Consider the following 27916-nt stretch of genomic DNA (forward strand, 5'->3'; position numbering starts at 1 on the left):
GACCATAAGGAAACACTCTGGGAAGTTTTCTGAAAGAAGTCAGCATTTAATCTGCTTTTAAAAACACTTTGGGGCCCAGTTAGGATGAACTTTTTAAACATAGCTGGAGAGAGCTGTGGTTTGATTCTGTCAACAATCAGCTTGAAAAATTCAAGTGGAATGGAAAATAGATTGCGTCCTGTGTTTGTCCAATCTAAAGTTTAATCAGACCGAATTATTCATACGCTAAGTTACTCAAATGGAGAGTACACTGATCATATTCCCGCCAAGATCTTGGCATGTATATACATCCTGCTATCTTCCAGCATGTCTTAAAAGGACTTATAGGTCCCCTGTGTGAAATTATCTTAGAAAAATAAGAGTTCACTTGGCCGCACAGCTGTGAGCTTGGCAGGTTGGCTGTTTGTAAAACAATGGCCTTTTGCGCCGATGTGATGGATTCCCTTTCCAAATTTGGTCCCGCAGCCCTGTACACCTCCCACCGAGACACAATCACGTGCCCTCACTTTTATCCCGCCGTGCACATTTTACCTTTCTCTGTGTTTTCTCCAATGCATGTCCATAGTCTGCATGTGTGCACATTAAGTGTGAATGTGAATATGAGAAATAAGCTACAGAGACTGTGTGTCTGGGTATGTGTGTGTGTGTTGGACCAGTGAGTTGTTCAGCTCTGTATGAAACCTGAGACAAGACTCTCAAGAGGTGAGGTCATTCTTGAACTTAGACTGAGCTATTAAGTTTGTGCAGGCGTGTGTGAGTATGTGTGTACATGAGCACTACAGAAAGATAAGATAAAGAGTACAGCGATGTGCTTGTTTATCACTCTAAAATAGGCAAGAGATCTGAAGAGTTTATGACTGAAGGCGTAGAAGCAGAGCGAGCTGCACAATACATGAGTCCCTGCACGCTGGTGTGTACATTACCCGATGTATGACTCAGAGTGAAGGGCGGGGCTGGTAGTAATGCTGAGGCAACAAGCCAAAAACTTGAAGCCGCATTTCACCGGCCCTCATAACCACACCGCCCATACCAACAAGGTCTGGGACCATTTCTGCAAACGTAAGTGGTTTGGAGTAAGTGAGTGATTGTGAGAGCATTCCTGAATGCCCATGTTTATGTCTGAGGGTCATATGGAAGAAGATGTCTCTGCTGCAAAGCCCTACTTTCAGCCTAATAATGAGATACGCTGCAAAGATGTTCGGCCGAGATATTTTCCGTCCGCAGACCGAGGGCCCTCTGTGGTCGTGCTTGTTTATATCTTCAAATACTAAAAGAACAGCTCACTGAGTATCACTATACAGTGGTTATCAGCGTTAAACTCATCTGTTAGCAGCTCTACAGTTATTAGCAAAAGTAGTTATAATACTGTTAATAAAAAAGCTGTGAATGATACTATCACTGTAATCTTTGCAACAGACTGGAGCCACACACTATTTCTGTACATAAAAATCAAAAATGCTCACACTGTTTTGAAAATCATGGCTGGGAAGTGAGCATTATATCCATTAAATAAAACACATGCACGCAGTATCACCTACACTCTCTGCAGCTTCCTGTGTAACGACAATGCCAATTGATTTTTGGCAATTTGAACTTTAACAAGACTGATTCCAGAAACATACAGTCAGACTTAAAGCTCTATGTGCAGGTGCTGATGTTTTACAAATTGAGCCTTTTCTGCAGTGCAAAAGCAAAAGAGGATATGGAAACAATTCATTTCCCAGCACTGGCAGAGAGTTTCACAATAATGGTTATTCTCTGTTAAAAGGAACATGAAAGCACAGGCTTATCATCACTATGACTAAGCACCGACAAACTTCACTTTAAAAAGCACGTTGGCTGGCAAACTATGACCTCCAGTCGATATTTAGAAAAGCTGGTAGTAACAATATATAACCATCTTTAAAGTAATGCTGATCAGATTTTTTTTGACAAACTTATCCAAAACGTGCCAGGAATGGAGAAGTGGAGTGGGAGTGATTATGCAATTCTGCTAACAACCAACATCTAGTGAAGATTACACATTGCATCATTGTATTGTCTGACACAGCTATGAAACTATTTTGGGTCACTAAAAGCAGATGAGCCTGCTCCCTGTTGGAAGTTTGGGAGAGTTCATTATGATGCATCGTTTTCAGAGGAATTAATTTGATAAATATTAAAATTCTGTCACACTGGTAGCACTAGACTTGACACACTCAACAGAGATCCGACAAGTAGATACATGAGATAAGAACAGATGACGGAGTGGAGTAACCTGAAATTCTGTTAAATATCATGACGAGTCATTTTCTCAACTTTTCTGTTTGTATGAGTTTAATGTGAACAGTTGGGTTCAGATTTTATTGTCAGATAACTTCACAGACATTTCTTGAATCTTGGTTGAGAAAACACTTTGCTGCAGTGAAGCTTACGAACGCTCTCTGTTGTGTAATTTGTTGGCAGTGTCGACCACTGTACATCTGCTCTTATTCATTTTTTTGTTCAGTCTAAATGAAAAGGCTGCGAGCAGTCACAGTCTTTGATGTAGCCTCAGAAATCAAACCCATCGTCACGGGATGTGACTGATGCTACAAACACTGTGGGTTTACCCATTATGCTGTTTCTACTTGATATATTCAGAACTTTTTGTTACTTTAGTCAACAATATGTCTGCAATATGGTGACCCGTGCATCATACTGTATTCCTTTGGTGTGGACCACTTTATATAACAATATGGTTACACAGCATTTAAATTAGAAAAAAAAGGTTTGTTAAAATGAAAAAATAAAGGACCAAACAATTAAAAAAAATATCCAGTCGGCTTTCTGTGACCAATACTTAACAATTCATTTTGTAATTATTTTCCAAGAAGACTAAGAGTCTACAGCCATGCTATTAGCTCTGAGGCTGCACTTTTTAATGTTAGCTTGCTAGCATGCTAACAATGACAATGCTAACTTGCTGATGTACTGAAGGTATACAATGTTTACCCTTGTATTTAGCATGTACGCATGTTATTTTTTTCTAATTAGCACTATATATAAAGTACAGCCAAAGCTGACGGGAATACGATCAGTTTTGCGAGTACAGAGTGCTGCAGAGATGATGTTTGTTTGTGGGTGACCCCAGATTTCAAACATTGCCCTGGTATCCTCAACAAAAGGCCTATAGGATTTTTCCACAGGATGACAAATAAAATGTATGATACTTACACGTTTTGTACCGCAAGATAATCTTAATGAACATCACTTTATGATGTATAAAGGGCATCAATTAGAGGTAAAAGCTAACGTAAGGATTTAAAGAAACTACACCGCAGTCATAACTTCAACACTGCCATCACAAGAAGGTCGTAATGGCGTATACGACGCAGCTAAGCGTGATGACGTTAGGTAGACTCGTAAAAGTTTAAATATCAAAAGAGGGTTCTTTACTGATGTATTTTGTGTCATGGAACAAAACCCTAAAGTCCCTTAAACTTTTGTTAACCACAGACCTTATTTCAGGCATCTAACCAAAAACCATTTCAAAAAATCCATTGACTTTGATATGAGGGACCTGAGAGCGCTAAGACAGCAACTCATTTATGGGTTTTAGGACTCGTTCCTGCAGCATCCTACAGTCTCTAGCTGCTGGGTAGCCAACGCTAAAAACAGCTGCAAGCAAATATCAGGCTGATATCAACAAACACAAAAAGAGCAAAGGAGTTAGTGTGCACACTTTTCTGCTGATGTCGGTTGATGTCTTTACTTTGCTTAGTTGAAATATTTGACACTTTTTTCCAATTGCAAAATGGAAAAAGGTCTTTAGGTTGTGCAGACATTGTATCATTGTTGCTTAACTGTCATGCACATAAAATTAAATTTTCAATTCAAATCATAATTCAACCCAAAGCTCGAAAAGCCATTTTTTTGCCATAGCGCCCAGCCTTATGCAGCCCCAGGAAACAAAAAGGGGGAAAATTTGAAATACCAAAAGATCATCAAAGGATGTTTACTGTGTCATTGGGGCTTTTCCGTGTTACATATTTTTCCAGTTTTTCTTGCCAGAACTAATACCTCTTGCTCTTTACAGTCTGCCTCGAAAAAAAATGCTTTTTTCCCTTTCCATCGTTTCAGACAGATTTCGTGCTGTCTTCTTGCACTGCATGTCTGTTTGTCTCTCTGTCTCTCCTTCTGTGCTTTTAAATGAACTCATTAGCTCTGTCAGTCCTTTCACTCAGCTCCACTTCTGCTTCTAATTAGGCCTGTACACAGAGGACTACAAGTTCATCGTGTGTGTGTGTGTGTGTGTGTGTGTGTGTGTGTGTGTGTGTGTGTGTGTGCTCACACATTTCTGCCTGTGTATGCATCTGCAATAATGTGTGTATGGGACATTCCCTGGAGATGCCAACAAACATCCCATGAGGCCAGCTCATCTGTCTCCCTTCATACCTCTCCGCCTGCAGTAACAGAGGGACAGACGAACATGGAAGAGGACGGGCAGAAGAAAAATGTACAAGAGGAGGAGAGCGAAAGTCAGAAGAGTTTGACTCGACACATATTTGGTTGTGGCGTTAGTTGTGGCGAAAAGCTATCCGTAAAACTGCCCGCCTTCAAACCGCCTTCAACTCTTCTTTCTCACCACACACTCGCACGCACACACACACACACACACACACACACACACACACACACACACACACACACACACACACACACACACACACACAGGAGTAATCATCTTATGGTATGGCCAAAATAACGAAATAATAGCTTACAGAGCAGCAAGTAAAGCAGTCAGACCCCAGCCTCTGTATTTTCCCCCCAAACTGCCCAGAAATTCCCCTGTGGTTTGGCCTGCACCTCTCTCCTCACTCTCATTCCTCTCTCACCCTCCTCCCTCCATTCTCCTCTTCTGTCCCCCCGTCTCATTTATCTTTTACTGTCCCGCTCTCTCCTGTTCTTCATCCCTCTCTCTCTTTCCATAGCTCCGTCTTTTCCTTCTTAATCTTGTCTGCTCCTTCTTTCTCTCACCTCCTCTTCTCCCCCCTCTGTTTCTGCCAGAAACCTAATGAGAACAATGTGTCAAAATATGTGTGTGTGTTTGTGTGGCTATGAGACAGATAGTTGTCCCGATGGGGTCCTTCCACTAGTATATGTTATACGTATGCGCAATAGCATTATGAACTTGCCGGCAGCAGGTCACTTTAGCCCCGTTTATACTCCCTGTTTAAAGCAGGAATATCACGCCGTTATGCCGCCTCGGCTTTCTATATAAAAGGTACAAAGCAACAAAGTTTTAAGCCTTTAAGCTGACAGCAGAGGTAGCAACAGCAAGGAAACAGTGTCTGTGAAATAAGGGACAGTTGGCAGGATAGGACAATGGACCAGTGTGATGTTCTCACAACATGAGTGCGACCCACTGAGAGAGATTTAAAAAGCAGCAGTTAACTCAAAGAAAAAAAGCAAATGAAAATGTCAGCAAACTGGAAAACCAATGACAATTCAGGAGCTCCTTACCCTCTGAGCAGAGGATGAGATCAGCCGCCATATAACACTGACAGTAAATGATTGTTATTGACATGTTATGTTATTGATATTGTTTATAAAGTTCTGCCGATGCATATGTTATACGTCACACTAGAGGCCGACACTGTTGTGTCACGCCTCTTTTGCTTTCTGGATGCCAGCATGCTATTGAAAATTACACACTTGAGCAGTAAGAAAAATTGCAACCTAAGAAATATGAAGTCATTATTTCTATATACTAAGTCATTTTTCCGAGATATTCATTATTTTGAGATTTTCAGTCATTTTAAGAATACATATTATTTTGACATAAGAAGTCATTATTTTTGAGATCTATCTTTGCTTTTTTAATCACACTGGCAGAAACGGGCTTCGACAGCAGCTAAGTCTTTAATATTGCTGGTTGGTTCAGCTGACACAGCCCACGTTGCATGCCAGTGAGCGAAGACAGCTTTATGGTAATGTTGGATTTACAGGGTTTTTACATCAATGTGATGAAGTCACTTGATTTGCTGGGTATTTAATACACTGGATTAGCCAAAAACAGACATTCCATTAGGTTATTTTCCCTATGAATGGTTCTTCAATTTATTTTCCATAAAATTCACAATATCAGGGACATCCTGGTGACCTACGGTGGTTTAGATGTACCATTTAATTGCAGCAGTTGGGTTCAGGCATATGCTGCTCTCTCTCTCTCTCCATATTTACTGTCTGTATCTCGACTGACTAACAAAGAAAGGCCAGTAATCTACTGTATTAGAATACACTGTACACGGCAATCACAATATGAATGTGAAAGATTGTATCTACATTGCCCATAACTACTGTACAACATTGAATTCAGTCTATTTTTTTAAGCAAAACTATTCAGCTTTTTTTAAAAAAAAAACAAAACTGAACTTTAATTTTGAGAAATTCTCAATATGAATTAATTCAGATAAAAATCAGGACACGACCTTTGATCTGGGTCTCTAAAATTAGTCCCTGGTAACTATTTTAAGGCATAAATGAAAAGATGACCTGCCGTACCCTGTGCAAATATCATTTCCTACAAACACAAGGCTTTGTGGCAGTACAATCGCACACAGTCGTGGACAAACTGTCTCTCACACACAGATCATCACAACAAGAGAAAGTATTCCCTTGATCCCTCAAACACTCAGTCACACCTGCCCCCTCCTCTTTGTTGCCCTCTAACCTGAATCAGAGAAAAAACCTTTGGGAAATCATGCTGTTGAAGTGTAAACACATGAGTGTGTTTATCTGCAACACCACACTATCACATTTATGAGATTACATAAATGAGTTTTCCAAACGCCAGCATAGTCAGTGTATGGCCTGGAAGTGTGTTTGAAAATGTGTGCCAACTTTCTACAAAGGATAAAGCAGATTATGGACAAAAATAATCACATTCATCATTCTCGGCTGTAGTGACTGCTAAAGATTACAAATGTCTGCCCATCATGTTGGCAGCGGGGGCACAGATTGATGCTGGTTTTAGGTCCTGGCAGGGAAGAGAAGCTGGATGCTCTCTGCTGCGGTGGAGTTTGATAAACCAGGAGAGTCGATAGACTCAATTACACTAATAAAAGGACTCACCCTCCTACGTGACAGGATGCTGGGGATGATGTTATCAGACGTTCGGCACAAAGTCAAAGAGGAGTGATGTGAGTGAGAAACAGGAGGAGCTCTGACAATAGTCAGGACGGGGCAGCTTGAATCAATGAAGCTATTTTTTCTCTCTCTTTTTTTTTTATAAATTATGGCTGTAAATTAGGGTTGCAATTAATGGTTATTTTGACTACTAATTAATCAAAAAATTAGAAAATTCAAAATAAAAGTTTAAATTTACACTCACCCAAGTCATACTTTTGTCATGCTATTGTCAAATTCTGAAAAATATACACTTTCATTTTCACATTTTCATAACAGAAAAGGGTCTTATCACTAATTACTAATTACTAATATCACTAAATACTACAATGACTTGCTCTGTATCACTCATTAAGGTAGTCATAAGGTTCTTGTCTTGTTGAGTGTCCAAATACATGACTCTCGCATAGACAGATCATAACAAGCATTAAATATTGTTCTTATGCTACAATTCACTCTTTTCAAATGGTTTGAGCATTAAGATTCACGATGCAAACACCCCACATAAAATCCGCTCTGCGGGAGACGTTTCTCCACAGCGACAAATGCCTTTACTGGTCCCGTTTCCAGTTTGCTCATGCCAGACTTTAGATCTACTTCACCCACCAACCCCAACATAAATAAGATTAATGGAATCAAATAAATAAAAATGTCAAACAGCATCTATTCTTTACAGAAACAAAGCACTGGTTTCTCTGGATATTTCTCTGACCTCACTGTGGGTGGTTTTCAGTGAAGTTACTTTGAATTAAAGAAACGGTCTCTTTGATAGCTCTTAAGAGAATACTTCACCCACAAAATGATCAGCTGTATATTAGTGAATCACCGTTTGTTGGGTTGAATTTGTGAAAACTCTTCTTTTTTTTTCTCTCATGTCTCAACATTGTATAGAGAATCCAAAAAGGCGATCATTCTTCACCAGTTAAAGTAATCAGAGTCCACATTTAACAACACCAAAACCAAATTAAAACATTTGTTTACAAAGTGTCACACAAATCGCGCAGTATGCTCTAAGTCTCATTTATCCAGTCATACGCTCAGCGCTCCACAAGCATTTGCATTTGACATTAAAAAACTGTAGGCGTGCATCTAAGCTCAGAGTTCAGATGGATGCAATGTTTGTACTGACGTGTTTTAAATCAATGTTTTGGTGAAAGTGCATGTGTGAAGTACTGGGCATGTGACTGGATGAATGAGACTTAGGTTATACTGCACGAGTTTGCAAACGTAAGTTTTGTTACAGCTTAGTGTTGCTGCTGCTAAATGTGGAGTCTGATTACTTTAATTCAAAAAGAACGATAGCCTTTTTTGAATTCTCCGGTCATTGTGAAGGCATGTGAGAAATATGTTTTCCTCACAAATTCAGGGTGAGTGACTGAACTCTGTTCAAGTGACAATTGGTCATTTTAAGCTTTCCTTTCACATCTTTCTACAGTTTGTGCACCATACAATCTCTGAAAACTCACAGATATCTGAAAACCTCAGGACAAAAACAATATATGGCATTGATGCATGCAGCTATAGCCATATAAAATCTACAGGGACAGATATCACTTTTGATATCACACGTTTTCATGAAAATTAGGTGAACTGACTCTTATATTAAGACGTGTTTTAAGCAAATTATTGTTCGAAGTCATTTAAATCATGCAAATTTGAAAAGAAACGGGGGGCTTTTTTTGTTGTCATCCTCAGACAACTTTAAAATGACTTTCACGAGGAGCAATAACATCTAGGCTTACATGTAATGTATTGCTCTTTTACTCCCATGGATGTATTTAGTACTAATATTTAAACTCTAATTGTTTAGTTATCGGCCAAACTAAAGCAAACACGTGTCTCATTCAAAAGTCAGATTCTGTCACATTCCAGAGGGTCATTTCAAGCTCTCTGTACAGCTGGATACCAGAGACACATCTGCAGATGGATATCAAAGGCAGTGCAGCTCATACTGAGACAGAGCTGACAAACTGATGTGGCCTATTTCAGGCTGTGCAGACTCATGCTCCGTGGCAGATCTCGCCTCATGAGGACAGCCGACGACAAAGTGAGCGGACCCTCTGCTAGTTTTGGCCTCTAAACAAAAGAAAAGTACTGTTCCTTGTCAGGGCTGTCCCCGTTTCATCAATAGCCTCTGTGTCTGGTATGTGCTGTTTTTATTCCTCCAATTACTTGCACAAAGGGCTCGTCCTGCGAGTCCTTCTGACCAGCAGGCTAACCCAATAAGACACAAGGGGCGGCTGCAGCGAGCTTCAACTAATCGTTTGGACATATGGGATATTATGTCTATCAGTCAGCTGGTGAGGGGAGGGGGATTAACCAGTGGCGTGTCATGTCTGGGATATATGTATGTCAAGTGTTAATGAGCCCAAACCAGTCCATTTAAGAACTTATTCATTCATTTCACATTCATTTCACAAACCGTAATTCTAACAAAAGGCATCAATATGAAAAATAAACATCTGTCATCTTAACAAGAGATGATCTTTGAAGTAAAATGAGAAACAAGTTCATGTTAAAACATGTTATCATAACTTACCGGCAGATTTTTTCACTTCATTTAAACAAATATTATTAGAGCTTGGTCTTACTGACAGTACAGCTGCAACAATTATACGATAAATTAATTAGTCCAGAGAAAATTAATTAAATTTTCTCATAATCGCTTAATTGTGTCGTTTTTTTTTTTTTTTTAGCAAAAAATGTCAAACACTTGCTGGTTCCGGCCTTAGAAATGTGAGAATTTACTGCTTTTCTTTGTCAAGTGTGATTGTAAATTAAGAGTCTTTGGGTTTTGGACTCCAAAAGAAACAATATGGAGACGTCACTTTGGGCTCTGGAAATTGTGGTGAGCATTTTTCACTTTTTGGGGATATTTTATAGACTAAATGAATGAACAATTAATTGTGCAAATAATCAGTTGATGAACTGATAATTAAAATAATCATTACTTGGTGACAGTCTTAACTAAGATCTCTAAAACAACACTGGGAGAAGAGATCCCTCTTACTCCCCTTGCTGTTTAACTTGCTTGTTAAACCAACGCTGAAAAAGGCACAAGCAATACACTCCAAAAAATAGAAACAAAACATCGTGTAAGCCAGAGAAAATAGCTGGTAACAAACTTGGATTTCTGGAATCATGACTGGGCCTCTGCAAAACACGCTTTGACCTTGAAAGCAGTGAAGAGTAAAGAAACTTCAAGATAAAGAAATCGAGATAATAGAAAGATAAAAGTCAAGGTTCTCCAAACATTCTAATCTTTTCATTTTATTTTAGGAGTTAATCAATCATGAAAAATAAAAAAGACCAAAAACAGTGTTGTTTTTGCTTTTTTACTGAACAGCTGCCTGAGATTGCTGGAAACAAGCCAGATTTGAGCAGTTTGTTGAGCAGAAAACCAAAACAATGAGCTGAAAGACATTAAAACACTCTGTAGAGCTGAAGGTAACAGCAGAGTTTGTATTCATTCTCTGCGATTTCATCACTATGAGCGACAACTGACACATTACAGTCATTTCATCCACTGTTAACACAAAATATTAAAGATGCTGCTTTAAAAACCTGAGTGCTGACATCTAGTTTCCTCTTTTCAGACGTCTCAGATGCCAGTGTCAGCCTTACTGCCTGCTGTGTTGGATTGTTAGACTGAACATCTTCAGTTTAACAATCTAGTGCAAATTGTGTTTGACAAGATTAGCTACCCTAAATAAATACAAATACGATTGAATCATCCTGAATAAGATAACTTGTCTTCCTAGAACTGACCTTTGTGCCATGAAGCTTTAACTGAGCAAACAAGACATGACTGAGAACAGTAAGATGTTAAAAATGAAAGTTTTAATGCTTGATATTTATAGCTGTGTATTTAGATTTGAGCTAAAATTAGATTAACAACCTACTGAGGCAGCACGCCTCATAATTAAAGGTCTGGTAACAGCCTTGTTAAAAAACAAGACTCTACCCCTCAGCATCCACTCCCTTCTCTTACTTGCATCTCTACTCTTGTCTTCCATCATGCAGCACCAGCAATAAAAAATCACTGAAAGTGTGTTACAAGTGTGGAGCGGCACAAATCATCCGAGCCAGAGTCACCGGTGTTGACCTTTGCCCTAAATACACACATGCAAGCAGAGGTCAGGAATGTGGGGCACCTAAGCTAATTGTGGGAATATCTGGGGGTTTATGTATTGTGTACACGGCACAGCGGTCTGGAAACTCGAGCCTCGTTCTGTCTGACTGCCGTTTCGTTCTCAGAGCTGCGGGAGCCAAGCGGAGACAGAGGGGGGACTGGGAGAGGGAGCCGGTCCACAAACAACGCAGCTCAACTCGTGTCAAACTGACAAACAGTGACAGGCAGCTGACACATTCTTCCAAACAGAGGCCCACGTCTGGACTGGGGCTGTGGCACGAGGCTGCACATCCTGTCTGAGCCTGAGTGCTGCTGCAAATGTTTTTATACCGATGTCAGCTGCAATAAGCCAAATTCCACCAGCAGTTTTTAAAATGATACACTTCTACTGTGCTGTCTTTTTTTGCCCATCAGAGATCTCCATCAACCAGCCGAAAACCGCTGTAACCGTCTGTGACAAAGCAACATTTAAATCATTTCTGTCAGAGAAAAACTAATGTTGGTGCCACTTTTATGCAGAGCCTCTGCTTTTTAGTCAGTGCAGTGGATGGCTTACAGGCACGAGAACATTTTACCTTGGTTAATTTTGGTAGTTACAAAACAGGTCTCGTTTTGACTTAAGTGGAACTGTGTCACACATTGATTAGTTCCTACAATTCCTGCTCGTCAGTATTCACCCAGCGTTCATTCCAAACCATTAAACAACGCATTTAGCTGTTCCTGGCCTGAAGTTTCCGAACCCCAAGGGCTCTGTGCCTCTCTCCCTCCAGCTCACTCTTTTTCCACTTTTCTAAAGATTGAACTGTTCTATATCAGCGCAGTTCAGGATGTGAACTCATCTCCATGGAGCTCTGTTCAGTCCCATAATGAAGCCAGTAAAACCTCCCAGCTAACACATTTCTCTACAAACGGCATGAAAGTCTACAGTAGTTACTGTGTGTGTGTTATGGTAAACTGATGCACACTTTACCTTTAGCTGGCCTCGTATGACCTGATGACACTGTGATCTGCTGCAGTGAATACTATGCACATGTGATGTATTTTTTAGAAAAAAAAACTTAAAAATAATCTACCTGCTATGTGAAATCGTGACAGTTATCATTTGATATGTAGGTCCAAAATTCTCTGTCTTTTTAGCTCGGTTTTGGCTCTGGATCATTTTAAGGTCATTAAGTGGTTCATTGATAATTTGTTGTGTTTTTTTAGTTGCACTGTAGAGCTGTGGTGATTAATCAGAATCAACTCATTATCAGTAAATACTTTGAGTAATTTTTTTTTAAAGAAAAAAACGTCTTTTTTTTCTATTATTCAAGCTTTTTAAATGTGAATCTTTTCTGGTTTCTTGACAGCAACCTTAAAAAATCTTTGGGTTGTTGACAAATTTGACATTGAGGACAACATCTTGGGTTTCGGGAAACATTTTTCACCCTTTTTTTTTTTTCATATGTAGATGTCAATCTCTAAATGCAATACATTCATATTTTTAATCAGGGTCTACCAATATTGGTTTTTCAGGGCCAATACTGATTAGTAGTAGTTAATGAGACCGATAACCAAAATTTGGAACCGATATGCGTTTTCAATAAAAATATAAATCTTTCTCTCAATATTCAAAATTTGGAATATAACAAACTCCAACGCAAAAATTTGTTTAAATGCCTTTAGCAAATGTTTCATTAAAATGGAAGCCTTCAACATCAAGTTCCTCGCAACTTTTTCTGTCAAGTGAAAATTTAAATGAATGTGAAATGAATAAAAATAGCTCCCTGGGGTTTTACAAAGTAAAAGTTCCTTCCATGCTGACACTTTCATTGCACTTTTTATTTAATCAATCTTATCCGCGGTCATTAAAATAAAACGTCATTACAAAATTTCTGCAAAATGCCAAATATCAGAACCACTAACAACAACAATGCATCCTTTATAGGGTTTTTTTTTCATATTCTGTATATTGTTCAGTTTTTTCCACTGCTATTGTTTTGGACATGTTTATACGGTTGTATTTTTATACACTTCTGCTTTATACTGTCCCATGATATTTATAAGAGCTCACATCCTAACTGGTAGTTTTGCAACATGCTGATTTCCCCACAAATCATTTGCACGTTTTTCCTCTCTCTCCCTCTTTCTCTTCTGAAAAGTGTCAGTCATACAGAGACAAATCTGCTTGTGTTTAAAGAGACCTCTTATCTTTAGTAACCCACAGACATTCATATGTACAGACTACAATGCGTCTAACTTTGACTGTGACCACAACTGTGGTTACTTTCCTGTTTACACTAATCAAAGGTTTCTGTTCTGTGGATATTAAAGCCTTCCTCATCCCCCCCCCTCCTCCTCCTCCTCCTGGTCATAGATGGACTTTTACTGTTTTTTTTTGTCAGACTCTCTGCTGATGCATCATAACGTGTTATAAAAATGGCTGTTTGTGTGGTTGAAGATAAAATCCACTGAACATGTGTGGAGTATCAAAAGTTCACCAGGCTGATGACACTGTGAATCCTATTACTCTTATTTTAAAAAGAGGCCAAAGGTGTGGTTCTGATCACTGCGTTATCTTGTTAAGAGTAACAGGAGCTTCAATTCACTTAGAACACACCTCAAGCTACTCTTGTATTTAATGTACTTCTCCACTTTTAGCTCTGGGGACAAAGCAATTAACGTTAGAGACTTTACATTAGCAAGAACACCTCCTAAAACCTCCTTAAAACTCTGAATAATGTCTTTTAGATCTTGTAATAAATCTCTGTTATATTTCTATAAAGACAATTTGATGCCAAATAAAATAATTTCAACTTTTGAGCCTTCAAATACATCAAGAGCCCTCACTGCACTCACATGACATGGTCAGGTAAAATGAGGAAGTCATGATTGTTTGTTTTATGAATGATTAAATCTATTTATTAGGTCAGTCACTGATTCATTAAATCATTGATGTTACCTGTGGATATATTACAGAGTGTCTTGGTTTTATGGTATTGGGTAACCTAAAAACACATTGGTTTCACTTTTCATTTCACTTACCATTTTAACTTAATTTTGTCCCATATTACCTAACTGCATTACATACTCAACTGAAACCGTTTCCCATAAAACAAGCATGTCCAAAGTCTGACCAGATCAATTTTAAACAGCCCCTGGTTTGTTGTTTAAAATATACTTTGTATGGCCCACCAACCAACGTTGGCTAGTAAAGCAAGTTCACTTTGCATTTTTATTTTGTTCACCAAATGATGCTGCACTATCATACAGATTTATGATACGCACCGAATAGGAACTATCGCAGAGGGAACTAATGTGTTTCCATAAACAGACGATTAGCAAGCAAACAAACAAGGACCAGACAAAAAAGACAGCATGAAGTCGACAGCGAGGGTCACCACTTTCAGCAGCAGCAGAGGGACGGACTTACTTTTGCACTGAAAGATAAAAGAGTTGCGTTTTTCTCATTTGTATGTTGTTGTTTTTTTAATATCCCACATGATGCGAGAAGCTGCTGGCCCTCCAGGTGTTTTTACATTATCCAATCTGGGCCCCATTCAAAAATGTTTGGACACCCCTGCCAAAAAAATTTCATCCCAAACCAAGAAAAATGATTGTTTCATGTAAATCACATTTGTAGCAACAACTCAATGACATGTTTGTTGACTGGCTGCTAATATTAAAGGAGAATTTCAGCCAATTTTAAAATTTATACATTTCATTCCTTTGGTCTAAGAATGTCCGAAATTTATTCCTCCAATCGCCAGTCAAGTTGCACTTACAGTTAACATCCATGTCTGTGAAAACACGGAAACACTTCACACACACACCCCACCACTGTGACCTTGACCTTTTACCTTCAACCACCAAATTCTAACCTGTTCATCTTTGAGTCCAAGTGGATGTTTGTGCTGGATTTGAGATAAATTCCCTTGAAGCCATCTTCAGATATTGCTTTCACAAAAATTAGATGGATGCAAGGTCACTGTAAGCTTGACCTTTGACCACCAGCATCTAATCAGTTCATCCCTGAGTTCAATCAAATGTTTGTACCAAATTTGACAAAATTCTCTCTTGATGTTCTTGAGATATCGTGTTCATAAGAATCAGACAAATGAGGTTACAGTAACCTTGATGTTTGACTTATGACCACCAAAATCTAATCAGCTCATCATTGAATCCAAGGCTTTCTATAAATACCACGTTCACAAGAACGGGCCAGATGAACATATGGATGGACAACCCAATAATATAACACCTCCAGTCTCGACTATCGCCATCGCGGAGGCATTAAAATGAACAACTCTCTCCCAAATCCAAAAACTAGACTGCTCAAGCTCAAATCTGTTATGTCATAGAGTAAAAAGCTGCTCCATGAACAATGGATGGTGAAAGATGTTATAGATGATACTGAGAGCACTAAGGGGAGTGTATACAGGTACTAAGGGTACATGTTCTGTTTCAACTGAGATCACTACAATGGCATAAAACTCATTTGGGTATAGTAAAGAAAACAAAATCATGCTCCCATTCATTGTCTCTGGAGCAGCTCCACACTTAGTACCCTGCAGTGACATCACAGATTTGAGACTTAGTTCTCCGATTTTTGACTTTTAGAGCTCTAAGCTCACATTCACAAACACTGACTGAGCTGTTCCAGGCCAATAAAATGACATATAGGAAATTACTAATTTAGGTATTATTCTAAAAAATAATAAATAAAATAACAATCAATAAACAAACAACCTTAAAATCCCAGTTACACGTCTCATAACTGTTCAACAGCAGCTCAGCCAGATAGAAAATCTTACTAAGAATTGCATTAATTCAAAACCAAAAATTGTTGAAAAGGAAAAAACAATCTGCTGACCCCACAGCAAATGTACTGAGTACAAAGAGCCCCCTGTTTTAAAAGGTAGTCAAATCAAAAGTTTATATTTGTTTTTAGAAATGGAGTCGAGTCAAAGAGATAAGTTTCCAAAAAACAGGCAAATAGTCAAATAAAGTAGACTAGGCTACAGATACTCAATAACTGTACATAAGTACAGTAGGCTACTTAAGTAAATGTACTTCTTTACTCTCCACCACTGCCGATGTCTGTTTTTAAGACTTTTGAAAAATGGATTTAGACATTTTAATGCCAATTAAGGCCTTTTTTTCAGCAGATGAACGTCAGCGCCTTTTCAGAGGAGCCCTGCATTACACACAGAGGTGTGCAGCAGACCACAGGAGTCTTATCTCGGCCTTTGCAACTCCTCGCTCTCGCGTTGGCCAACTTACCCTCCAACGTTACTTCTTTCCCCGCCTTCTTAAGCGCCTGGACCGCCAGGTCGTGTGTTGCCTCCCGGAGGTCGTTCCCGTTCACCGACAGGATCGCGTCGCCCACCCGGAGAGCCCGGCTCTGATCGGCGGCGAGCCCCGGGAAGATTTTTGAGATGAGGATGGGCATCCGGTTCTCGCGCCCCCCCTTAATACTGATCCCCAGCCCGCCAGACTCCTGTTTGACAACCCGGACTTTCCGCACCGCCTCCGAGGAGCCGTCCAGACTGACCGGCATGTCGCCTTGCCTTGACCCGAAGCTGGACCCGGGACTCCCGTAGCTGGATCCGGGGCTTCCAAAGTCAGAGTTTGTGCCGTTATTCGGGTACTTCCCGGGGCTGTTTAGACCGTAGCTGGCGTCATATTGACCCCGGCTGCCCCCTCTTCCCCCATGGTTCTGGTCCTGACCCGAGGACGGACCGCGGCCGGGGTTCCCCGGACTCGCTCCCGGGTCGTTTCCGTTCGACATGCCATTCCGCAGGCCCGCCGGAGAGTTGTGGTAGTCCCAATGATTTCCCCCCTGTCCGGTTACCTCCGCCTCGGCCGTTAAAGTCAGAGTTTCTCGGGTGAGCTCGGCGGCCACTCGGATCCAACGGTCGCGGAGCAGGAGGTCCAGTTGACCGTTTTTATCCGCTCTGGTCCAAACTGCCATTCCTGCACGGTTAGCCTGCTCCGAGGCGGGCCGCTTTCACACTAAACTCATCATCAACTTTTTCCTCTTTTTCAGAGTGCGCACAAGCAGCGACTAGGCTACACTGGCCCGCATCGACACACCCACTCACACTGCAGGCAGAGGGAGAGAAAAAACAGAAGGACTCCCAAAAAAAAGAGGGAGAGGAAAGAGAAAAGAACAACTGGCTGTGATGGGCCAGCCTGAGAGGGCTTGTTGTTGAGTTCAAGCTCTAAAGCCGCCCGACTTCCACTGGAAAGTTAACGAGAATAAAACAGCAGAATATCCCTTTAAACCTTTCAAAATAAAATAAACACGCGCAAGAAATTTGTTTTGACCTCATTTTATGGAGTAAAACGACCACGGTTGAAACAACTGTAAACACCGTGTCCAAAACAAACAAACACGATTTACAAATTTATCATATATTACATCAGATCACATTAATTTTAGGCTAAATACGTTTTTATGCGTTACATTAACGCACACTGGACTGGATTTCTTTACATGAGTACTGTTAGTTGACTTGTTTATTTAGACTGTAGATATTTGCACTGTAAACACAACTTCTGCACATTTCTACTTTCTCCATAGCACCTTCTGTACATACATTTTGTGTTCTTTATATTCTGTTTTTTCATTTTTATATTTTTAAAATGCTTCTAATTTTTTTATCTCTTATACAATTTAAATTCTGTATTTTTTTTTCTTTCTTTATGTTAATTGTTTTGCACCAAAACACCAAGTCAAATTCCTTGTATATGTAAATGTACTTGCAATAAACGGATTCTGATTCTGATTCTGATATGCATACATGGCCTACATGGCCTAGGCTATATTTCAGAGTGTATGCAGGGTAAATGCCCCCCTCAGTTATTAGAGCATGGCCATTTGTCCTCCATAAAATGATTAAAGTAGCAGAGGACTTCTATTGTGACACTATCAAAGCAATTTACACAATAAATTGATGCAAGAAGGCACAATGGTGCAGGATATTAAGTGTTTAATGCTTTACATTTTCTGGTGGAGGACCCCTAAGCCCCCTGCTTCACATTTTGTCCCCACCAATGTTGCCAATAATATGAGCCTTTTTACTGGTATGTCCACCTCTGAAATGCGTACTGAGGTAAGGGCAAGATACAGCTATGTTGGACTTCAGAACATCAAAGAAATTGTAAAAGACTGAAGCATTAATCACAGGTGGGCCGTAAAATACGCATTTAAAGCATTAAAAAGTTAACATACAATGATACGTTTGTTATATTTTACGCTTTTATTTCTAAAGTATAATTCACTTAACTTCCGGTTTGGTTCTATTGCATTCATGCTGTCTTCACGCAGCCTGTCTGTCTGATGAGTAAACTCAGAGCCGGATGACAGACAGAGACAGCCAATAGACATGTAGACCTGTAGATTATTTATTCATGATCACAGAGGCGGGGCGTCTATAGACGCATTATAGATCCACAGACTGGGACAAAGCCTTCTTAACTTCACTCTCTGTGTTAGCTCTATTAAGGGATACTGCAGCTCACCATGGACATATTCTGGAGGTTTTAATAAAATTCACAAAAGCAAAAGTCAATAAAGCAAGATGGAACTGTTAATAACTATATAAACAATCATGATTTGGCAGTTTGTTTTGTTGACATACTCTATTGTAAGTATATAGTATCTGCTGTCTATCCTGCCACCACATCAGAAAGCAGTTTTCTTTTCATTCATTAGCTGTTAAAACCAATTAATTATGTCACAGAGGAACTATTTAACAATCACAGGAAAGCAAAGGCTGTGATGTTGAGATGATGAAACATTTCCATAAGAGAATTTGAGGGATAGTGACAAGTGTGTTATCTCTGACCTTTTGATATCAGAGTGAAAAAACTAAAAATGACACCAATGCAAGGAAATCCCTCAAGCCACGCGTGCTATTTCTTCAAAGGTTTTGTTTTCCTTTGATCACAAAATAAAATGTAACAAGAACACAGGCTTTTGTTTGGTTTACGAAATATTAATGATGTGATGTTAAGATTCTTCTCTTGAGCTCACAGACTATACTTTGCATGAGAAAACAATAATAGTTATTTTAAATATTGATCTTCTGTGATGTGATAAAGTAATTTCTTTAATTACAGATGGACAGACAATAAAACACAGCTCTGAACGATTATACGTTGATGGGCACGTTCTTGCATTTATTACAGTTTCAGTTCAGTCATTCTGAGTGTAGTTTAACGTAGGCCTAAATCAGGGATACTCAACTTGCCTTGCTTGGGGGTCACTTTTGCAAAATGACAGGCCAGGGGCCCATCGCAACAGTGCCATACTTCTTTTTTTATTCTCTCATTTTTTAAAGGATTTTAAGATATTTCTAGGATTTTAGGACATTAGGGGCTTAACTAGGACCTTTGTCGAATGTTGGGGGTGGGGTCCTAAACTGGCACTGCTGATAAACAAGCTCTATTTTGATGCTGTTTTATGCATTAAAAATACAAACACAATTCCCAGTGTGAATCACTTTATTTTAATTGTGAATTAGAAAACGGTTGAGGAGCCATAAATTGAGTATCACTGGCCTAAATGAGGATCACAAATTCACCAGGTGTCAATTAGCTTAGCTTCGATTCTGGACAGAAGTAAAATAAACTTTTTGTTACTGAGTCATTTATGAAGGTAACACCAATCTGTGATACAGAAATACACTCTTGCACATCACAGTTCAGTCCCCCAGTGGAGTCACAACATGGGTTTTCCCTTCATGTGCCTCAGTTCTTAACCACCAGCAGAGTCACATCTGAGAGCATTTTACCAAGTGATCAATTCAATCCATTAATTTTCAATGAAAAGAGCTCAGCTGCTGAAACCTGCATGCTGGAAAAGCTCTTTCTACGTACATAAAGAGATGAAGTGCTGTGTAAAGATTTTTTGGGGCAGGGGCCCCACTGTGGGGAGCACAGAAGGAGTATCATACACAGACTGTACATATAATGGATGTAGCTACAGAGAAAAAAAAACACAAAATAGGGGGGGATACAGATTTCCTATTCACACTAAAAAATAAAGTGATTTAAACTGGGAATCGTTTTTGTATACATAAGGTGCCAGAGTGCATAAAACGGCATCAAAATAGAGCTTGTTGATCAAAAAAGTGCCCCGACAGAGGTCATAGATTAGCCCCTAATGTCCTAAAATCCTAGAAACGTCCCAAATTCCTTGAAACACACATGGGGCTGCAGAGACTGGCCCCTGGCCTCCTGTGTGACTGCTTTAATTAAGATGGTTTTACCTACTTTTGCATATTGGATATGCACCAATGAGATGTTTATTCCAAGAGAGAATAAGGAAATGCACAACATTATGTTTCTATTAATTTATGAAGTGCTGCTCTGCGACCATTATGTGGCCGCACAGAGCAGCCAAACGCAGCATGCAAACAGTAAAACTCAGACCCAGCGCTGGTCGTGTTTGTCATTAGATTTTATTGCAGTTGAGGTTTACTTAGTGTTTACAAAACCAGAGCAGATTGCAAGCGTCCATGGGGAGTGAGAGAGGCGGGAGTTTCATCTGCTCGCTTCACATCAGCACCGTCATGCTGCGTCAGTTAAAAGTGCAGTCTGCAGCTTCACTCCGATACATTCACAGTGTCGCTGCTATCGTACTTTATCCAGCTATATTTTGGGACTTTACAAGCAAAATGCTAAAGAGGCCTTGTTATGCAGCAGCCGCTCATTACAAATCCCTTTTTTGGATGATTAAAAATAAATGTCAATATGCTGTGTACAAGCTATCATTTTACAATTCTGTCTCTGAGTCTCTAAGTTACATTCAAGACAAAAACAAGGCAACCACAGAGAGCTAAAATGTTAGGGTTAAATGTTGACTCTATGCTCCACAGCTGTTGTCCTCCTCAAACTACCACCACCCGACACCACCTCCACCTTCTCTCTCACAGTGTATGCTCCCACATTCACCAGTGCTTTCTTCCTCTGCCCTCTCCTCTCAGCAGCTGTGAGCATCAGGGAGTGAAGTCATGGTGCTGCGGATGAGGCAGATACAGACAGAACTGCTTACAAACCTTATAAAGTGACGAGCGGGGATGTGCGTGCACATCTGCTGAGTGAGATGGTGCGATATGGAGGATAATGTAGTTGGGAAGTGGATGATGGGTGAGGTGGTGGTGGTTTTAAGTCACTAAATTCTTACTAAAAAGGGTTCTACACAGCTCCAGAACCAGGTTTTTAGGTGTATGTATCATAGCATAACCATTAAATAACGCATTTAATGCTCCAACCAGCAATATTTTAAGATTTTAAGGACCCTCGCTGGATTATGGATTCTCATTTCTATTTATTTGAACCATTGCAATGGCTACTTAAGTCATGAGTGATTTACATGTAACCACCAGAACCCCTTTTTCTGTGCATATGTGTGTTTGTGTGTGTGTATCGTGTAGTGCAGGAGCTCAACTCATTAAGGAGTGTGTGTGTGATGCAGAAAGAGATTAAAAAGTCAGTCACTGGTTCATGTTGATCGTCTTGTTGTGGAACTGCGGCGAAAGAGACGGCGATGACGCATGAAGCCGCTGCTGTTGATGATGGGACTGGGGAGGGAGCTGTGAGTGACGCTGTGACTGCAGGTAAGGTGAGGGGTGACACTGAGGGTGAGGCTGGGGAGGGTGTGGTTGCGGGAAAGTCTCGAGGTGTGATTGGCGTTGCAGCGGAGGTCTCTGAGGGGCAGCAGCAGCTTTGGGCTCCCTCTTGGGAGTGTTGTTGAGGATGTCCAGACTCCGGCGGCTCGAGGAAATTACATCGGCAACGAATTTGGTGCATTCAGCGCAGATGTCACGCAGCGTGCAGCCGTGAGCGTACAGGTGGGGGAACTCCTCCTCCACTGAGTGGCGGGATAAGGTGCGCAGGGACCTGCAGGAGGACAGGGAGGAAAATAAAGGTTTTGTATTGAACATGAATACATACTTCAGTGATAAACACATCAGATAAGCTGGACTAGTCTGCTTTAAAATCGTGGTTTTGCGAGCAATTGGCTTGTGTGAGTTTGAGTGTGTTAAGCCTGTGAAAGCAGTTTATATGAAATTTAGCCCTTTGAAACCTGAGCAAATTGGCTTGATTTTTTTCAAAAACATGGGAAGAAGGCAATGAGCAATGAAGGAAGAAATGAACCAAAAATTAGCACAAAATTAGTAAAAAGCACAAGAAAATTACCCAAAAATTAAAGAAAAGAGTTTTTTTGTTTTACTATTAAAATGGTGCAGTGAGGTTGGGAACTGAAACTTGGTTCCAAAATAAAAATGAACACAAAATGTAGAGTACTGGGTAACCATTAAACAATTTAAATTGAGGAATTGAGAATTGAGAATTTTGGCAGATATGTAAATGTGTGTAATTTTCCTGAGAAAAGGGCCCTCAGATTATGCTTATCATCAGTGTGAGTTTTGGGCATTAACCTAAATCATTGATACTCAATTTACTGCCCCCCCCCCCCCAACACTTTTTAAAATCCCAATGAAAATTGGGTTAAAAAATTGTGATTTCCATTGGGAACTATTTTTGTACTTTTAGTATATATGAAGTGCCCGAGTGCATAAAACAGAATTTTAAAAAAAAGTGGCGGTGGAGGATCACCCGCACCCCCAACAGTGGTCCTAGCTAAGCCCCTAATGTCCTGAAATCGTAGATATGACCTAATATCCAATAAATGTCCTAAAATCCTAAAAACATGTATGGGGCTGCTGCAACTTGCCCCTGGCCTCCTGTCATTTACAAAACTGGCCCTCCAGCAAAACACATTGAGTATTCCCGCTTTAAATAATATTTTTCTTTACACTTGTTATAATCGTTCTCTTGTTTACGGGGTTAATTAGGACACTGTGATGTGTCACATCACACATAATGTAATATATTCGTTGTGGTAGCATTTTAAATGGAATACAAACAGATTAATATTGACCTTTCAAAAGATAAACAGGCACATACTGTAACCCGACACATACAGTAAATCAGCTGAGCAGCTGGAAAAATGAAGCCAGACTTTATCTTGTTTGCCTTTCTAAGCTCCTATAATAGAAACACAACATGATGAATTGAGCAACACAAAAAAAGACAGACACGCTGCCTTGGGGTGAAACCGTCACAGCCACTAATGAAAAGATTAAGAACATCTTTTCTGATTAAAATAACGCCAAACATTTGCTGTTACAAAACCTACTATTTCTGTCCTTAAAGCTGCCCGGCCGGGTCGTGATGACAGGTGTTAGACAGCCGATCGGCACGATGCCTGCACACTGTCTCTCCAACTCACTGTCGCTCCATCCCTCTTTACTTCCCTCTCTTATTCTCACTACCATGACTGTCTTCACACGGGCACAAGGAGTGAGGATATTAACGACAGCTGGGTAATTATTACATAATGGCTGCTTCAAGGCACTGCACTGATTATATAACAAAGGGATGGGGGTGGTGATTGGATTGAGAAGGCAAACTGCGATTGGTTGAGGTAAGCACAGAGGCAGTTTCTGCTTAGGTCGGAAAAGGTTGGCAATCAGTGGCTTGATGGAGGGGCAGACTTAAATAGATTTAACCTGTGTTCTTAACCCGAGCTCTGCATTCGTCCTTGGATTGAACGGGCATTGTGATTGGCTCAAAGGACTGTGGAGAAACTGGGTCAGAGTGTCTGTGTCACAAGCTCGGAGTCTATCCAAATGGCCCTTTACCTTAAGTGAACTTTGGAAATAGCTCACCAAAAGGGAAAATCAGTTGTACCGCCCACACATGGGTAGAGGTAAATAAAGAGCCTCCACAGCATCAGTAAATAGTCACGTAATATTGGGCTAATGGCTAATGGGCCCTTTCATTACACCATACCGTATTAAAATATCAACACAGCAAGCGGATTATTCTAATGTTTAGCCACAGTAATGGTTCTGATGTCAATGTCGGTTTGTCCATTCATCACTTTGGTCCAGACTGAAATATCTCAGCAACTACTGAATGGATCAGGACAGTAATGCTCAACTTAAGGCCTGCAGGCCAATTCTGGACCCAGATAAGGTGCCAGGTGGCCCCCCAACCATTTTCTAATTCTCAATAAAAATAAAGTGATTCACACTGGGAACTGTTTTTGCACTTTTAGCATACATGAGATGCCAAAGTGCATAAAACAGCATCAAAATAGAGCTTGTTTATCAAAACAGTCTTGGCTAAGCCCCTAATGTCCTAAAATCCTAGAAGCATCCTCGAAATTTCCTAAAATCCTCGAAATGTCCTAAAAACTGAGAAACGTCCTGAAATCTGAAAAATGTCCTAAAGTTATAGAAACTCCTTAAAACCTGGAAACGTCCTGAAATCCTTAGAACATCATAAAACCCTAGAAATAGGTTTGGGGCTGCTGCAACTTTTTTTTTTGTAAAAGTGGCCCCCAAGAACAGCAAGTTGAGTATCCTGGATTAGGATACTCAACTTTAAAAAATCCATCAAACTCTGTACTGCTTCTACCTTTAGTTTCTGAAACCTTTTTGGTTTCATTTGTGCACAAACTCTCATTTTAAGCCACTTTTTATGATTGTCAGGCTCCACAGTCTCTACAGATGAACCCAGACTCACTTGTAGACTTGGCTTTTGTGTCCATGGCTCTTTGGAGTGCTGTGGAAGCCGACGGTGTACACAGGAATATGGGCCATCTTCTTCGAGGGAATCTTCATCTGAAGCACAGGAAGAGACACAACAGAAAAACCAATGAGACAGAAAAGAGAGGAGAAAGAGAACAGACTTTAAGGCAAAATACTGGTAAAGTATTTAAGGATTTGAATATACACAAACATAAAGGGACTCCACACTTACAGAGCAAATCACTGTGACCATTAGCTGTCACACAAATCACACAATCACTGATGAACATTGGACCTAAACAAATATGTGTAGTTCACGTCACGATAATGTCACACAACACAACGGGGGTCACAGCACCCAAACAGACAACACCACTAAACACATCATTCAGAAACACAAAAAATACACAAAATTCAAACAATCTCAAACCTACAGAGCACAGAACCAAACATCCGACATGGTCTGGGACTGAGGCAACAATTCAAAATGGACAACAGAACAACAGAGGAATTGATGTCAACAGAAATACCAGTCACTTCACTGAACGATGTACTTGCCAAACTGAAATAATAAAACTGTTTACAAGTGGCACAATACCCCACTGAAGCTCTGTTTTACATATGCATAGCAAAATAAGAAAAACTGTACTTAAAATACAAAAACCATTACTAAACACATTCTGTAAGTTCTTCAGTTACCTTTGCACTGCAGGAGACGCAGACAGATCTGTGAAGAGGAAACACAAATGAATCAACACACTTGTTACTGGCTTGTATCATGAAACAACCATGATGCAACTGTGGGGGTGACATGGGCTGATGATGAATACCACTGACAAAAATTACTTGCATCCTCATCTCCAGTATTAAAGCTGTTAAAAAATACTTTGTGTCAATTTTGGACTGCCACAGCTTAAAGGGACAGTTCCCCCAAAAATCAAAAAACACATATTTTCTCTCTTACCTGTAGTGCTATTAATCAATCGAACTTGTTTTGGTATGAGCTGTTTAGCGTTGGAGATATCGGCCGTAGGGATGTCTGTCTTCTCTTCAGTATAATGGAACTACATGGCACTCTTTGTGGCGCTCAAAGCACCAAAAAAATATATTTGACAAACTCAACAGCAATCTCTCTCTCCACATATATACAGTGACTAATTTTAGACATAGACTTTTGGCAGTATAGAGGCTTTGAGACAGCATAAGGACTTTGTCAAATAAAAACAGAAAATATATAAATGAACAGTTGTAGTACATTTCTAAAGATACATTTGGATTACACACTTCAGGTGAGAAAAGTTTGTTTTAATACCTTTTACACAGTAAGCAGGTAGATGGCCATGAGAAGAGAGGGAATTTCACTCTGCAGCAGCAGCAAACCTGACAAAAACACACACACACACACACACACACACACAGAGTCACAGTTATTGAGTCCATTCACTGTAAACGCAGCACAGTGAGAAGAAGCAGCGAGGAACGTTCCTCTCCGTTACCTTTCCTTTCTTCAGGTTATTGTAGAGCTCTTTGCTCTGAAGAAACTTCTCCATCTCTGCTTTGACCAGCACTCTGCGCACGTTGATGACCTCATCCACCGTCAAGGCGAGACTCTCCACAGGGTGGCTGAACTCCTCCTGAACACAGGCAACAGTGCAGGAACAGATCCATCAGTCAGTCGTGCGTTGACTCTACAGCAGCAGTCAACAGTTATGTGACACTTTGTGACACTGCACTGCAAAAATGAAATTTTAGACCCTAAAAAATACCTCACAATGATTAGCAATTTAATGATAACATGACACCTTATGAACACTGAACTTTGCATCAAGAAACTTTTAAAAACAGAATCACCACCACGACATTCAAAGAACTGCAACTCAGGAATTTCCATGTTGGCTTCATTTTCTTGCCCCTGAGGTTGCAGTTTAGCACGGAGGGAAACTACGGGGCTGACGTGAAAAAGAAAAAAAGGCTAATGACGTGATCTAGAGCCAGTGTTTGCTTTGTTTTTTCTGGGCGACTGCAGAAACAACATGGTGGACTCTGTGGAAGAAGACCTGCTTCTTATGTAGATGTAAACAGCTCATTTTAAGGTGATAAAAACAATGAAAACATAGTTATGAATATTATATCACATTTCTGCCAATATATCCCCCTAAATCCTAAACACTGGACTAAAAAATATAGAAATGTGAACATTTACAGTACTACTACAACTCCATCTGCTGATGAACATCGTGTAATATGACCTCCATAGAAGCTCTTAAATGCAACTTGTAATGACAAAAAAGAGAGAAAATTGTAAACTTATTTTATCGACTTGTTTTGAGGATTTTCGAAAATCAAGTGTCATTTTTCTGGAATCTAATGCATCAGTCTGTCCTCTGAAAAAATATTTAGGTTAAAGTAATATCACTAGACTTGACGAGGATGAATCATTTTGCAGTGCTTTGTCATCATCAGTGGGACCGCTGACAGTTCACACGACCCAGAGGACTGAGTCTGATGTGATCCTAACTCACCATCCACTGGTGCTCGTCTCCAGCTCTGGAGCCAGACGTCGTCTCTGAACCCTCTGTGGTCTCGTCCACTGAACTCAGAGACAGGCGGGCCGGAGAGGGCGGCACCCAGCCGTGAACTGGGAAGGAGGCTGGGGTAGGAAAACGGATGAAAAGTGAAAGGTGGAGAGGAAATAATGAGAGTTTAACCAAGACCAAATCAAAATGGGGACAGCATCAGAAAGTGAATGAGAGGAAGCCATAAATCCCAGTCTAACAAGTCCATGAATTACACATCAGCCTCTTTCATTCAGCCCCGTCTCAGATCTCAGCTCTCAGAGTGCTTGTCGATCGACTCTTACACCGTCATGTATTATTAATCTGATTTCAGAGGAGGGATTCAGCCCATGCTGCTACATCTGTAACTTAGATCACAGTGAGAGGTCTGGGCTAAAAGAGGAGAGCAGGAGAGACTCAGTTAACAGACGGTGGGAGGGGGTTCAAAACAGGCCGCACACAAACTGGAGGCCTCTTCCATCCTGCAA

General features: G+C 40.2%; 2 protein-coding genes across 2 annotated transcripts in view; both read right to left on the minus strand.

Annotated features, from left to right (window-relative positions):
- The window catches only part of sntb2 (syntrophin, beta 2), a 33604-nt gene extending 16103 nt beyond the window's left edge, over positions 1-17501 (minus strand). The window contains exon 1 of the mRNA XM_042495810.2: positions 16544-17501. Coding sequence (XP_042351744.1) covers positions 16544-17234 — 691 coding nt within the window. The 5' untranslated portion in view covers positions 17235-17501. The remainder of the gene's footprint in view (positions 1-16543) is intronic.
- A 3210-nt stretch (positions 17502-20711) lies between these two features.
- spire2 (spire-type actin nucleation factor 2) overlaps positions 20712-27916 on the minus strand; it is a 31493-nt gene continuing 24288 nt past the window's right edge. Inside the window, exons 10-15 of the mRNA XM_042496169.2 lie at positions 27396-27523; positions 26370-26507; positions 26186-26253; positions 25573-25600; positions 24869-24966; positions 20712-22171 (exon numbers count right to left, since the gene is read on the minus strand). Of these exons, the coding sequence (XP_042352103.2) occupies positions 21766-22171; positions 24869-24966; positions 25573-25600; positions 26186-26253; positions 26370-26507; positions 27396-27523 (866 nt within the window). The 3' untranslated portion in view covers positions 20712-21765. The remainder of the gene's footprint in view (positions 22172-24868; positions 24967-25572; positions 25601-26185; positions 26254-26369; positions 26508-27395; positions 27524-27916) is intronic.

Source organism: Plectropomus leopardus, chromosome 7 (assembly GCF_026936395.1).
Source record: "Plectropomus leopardus strain MGB_pleo_1.0 chromosome 7, ASM2693639v1, whole genome shotgun sequence".
Taxonomy (NCBI): Eukaryota; Metazoa; Chordata; class Actinopteri; order Perciformes; family Serranidae; genus Plectropomus; species Plectropomus leopardus.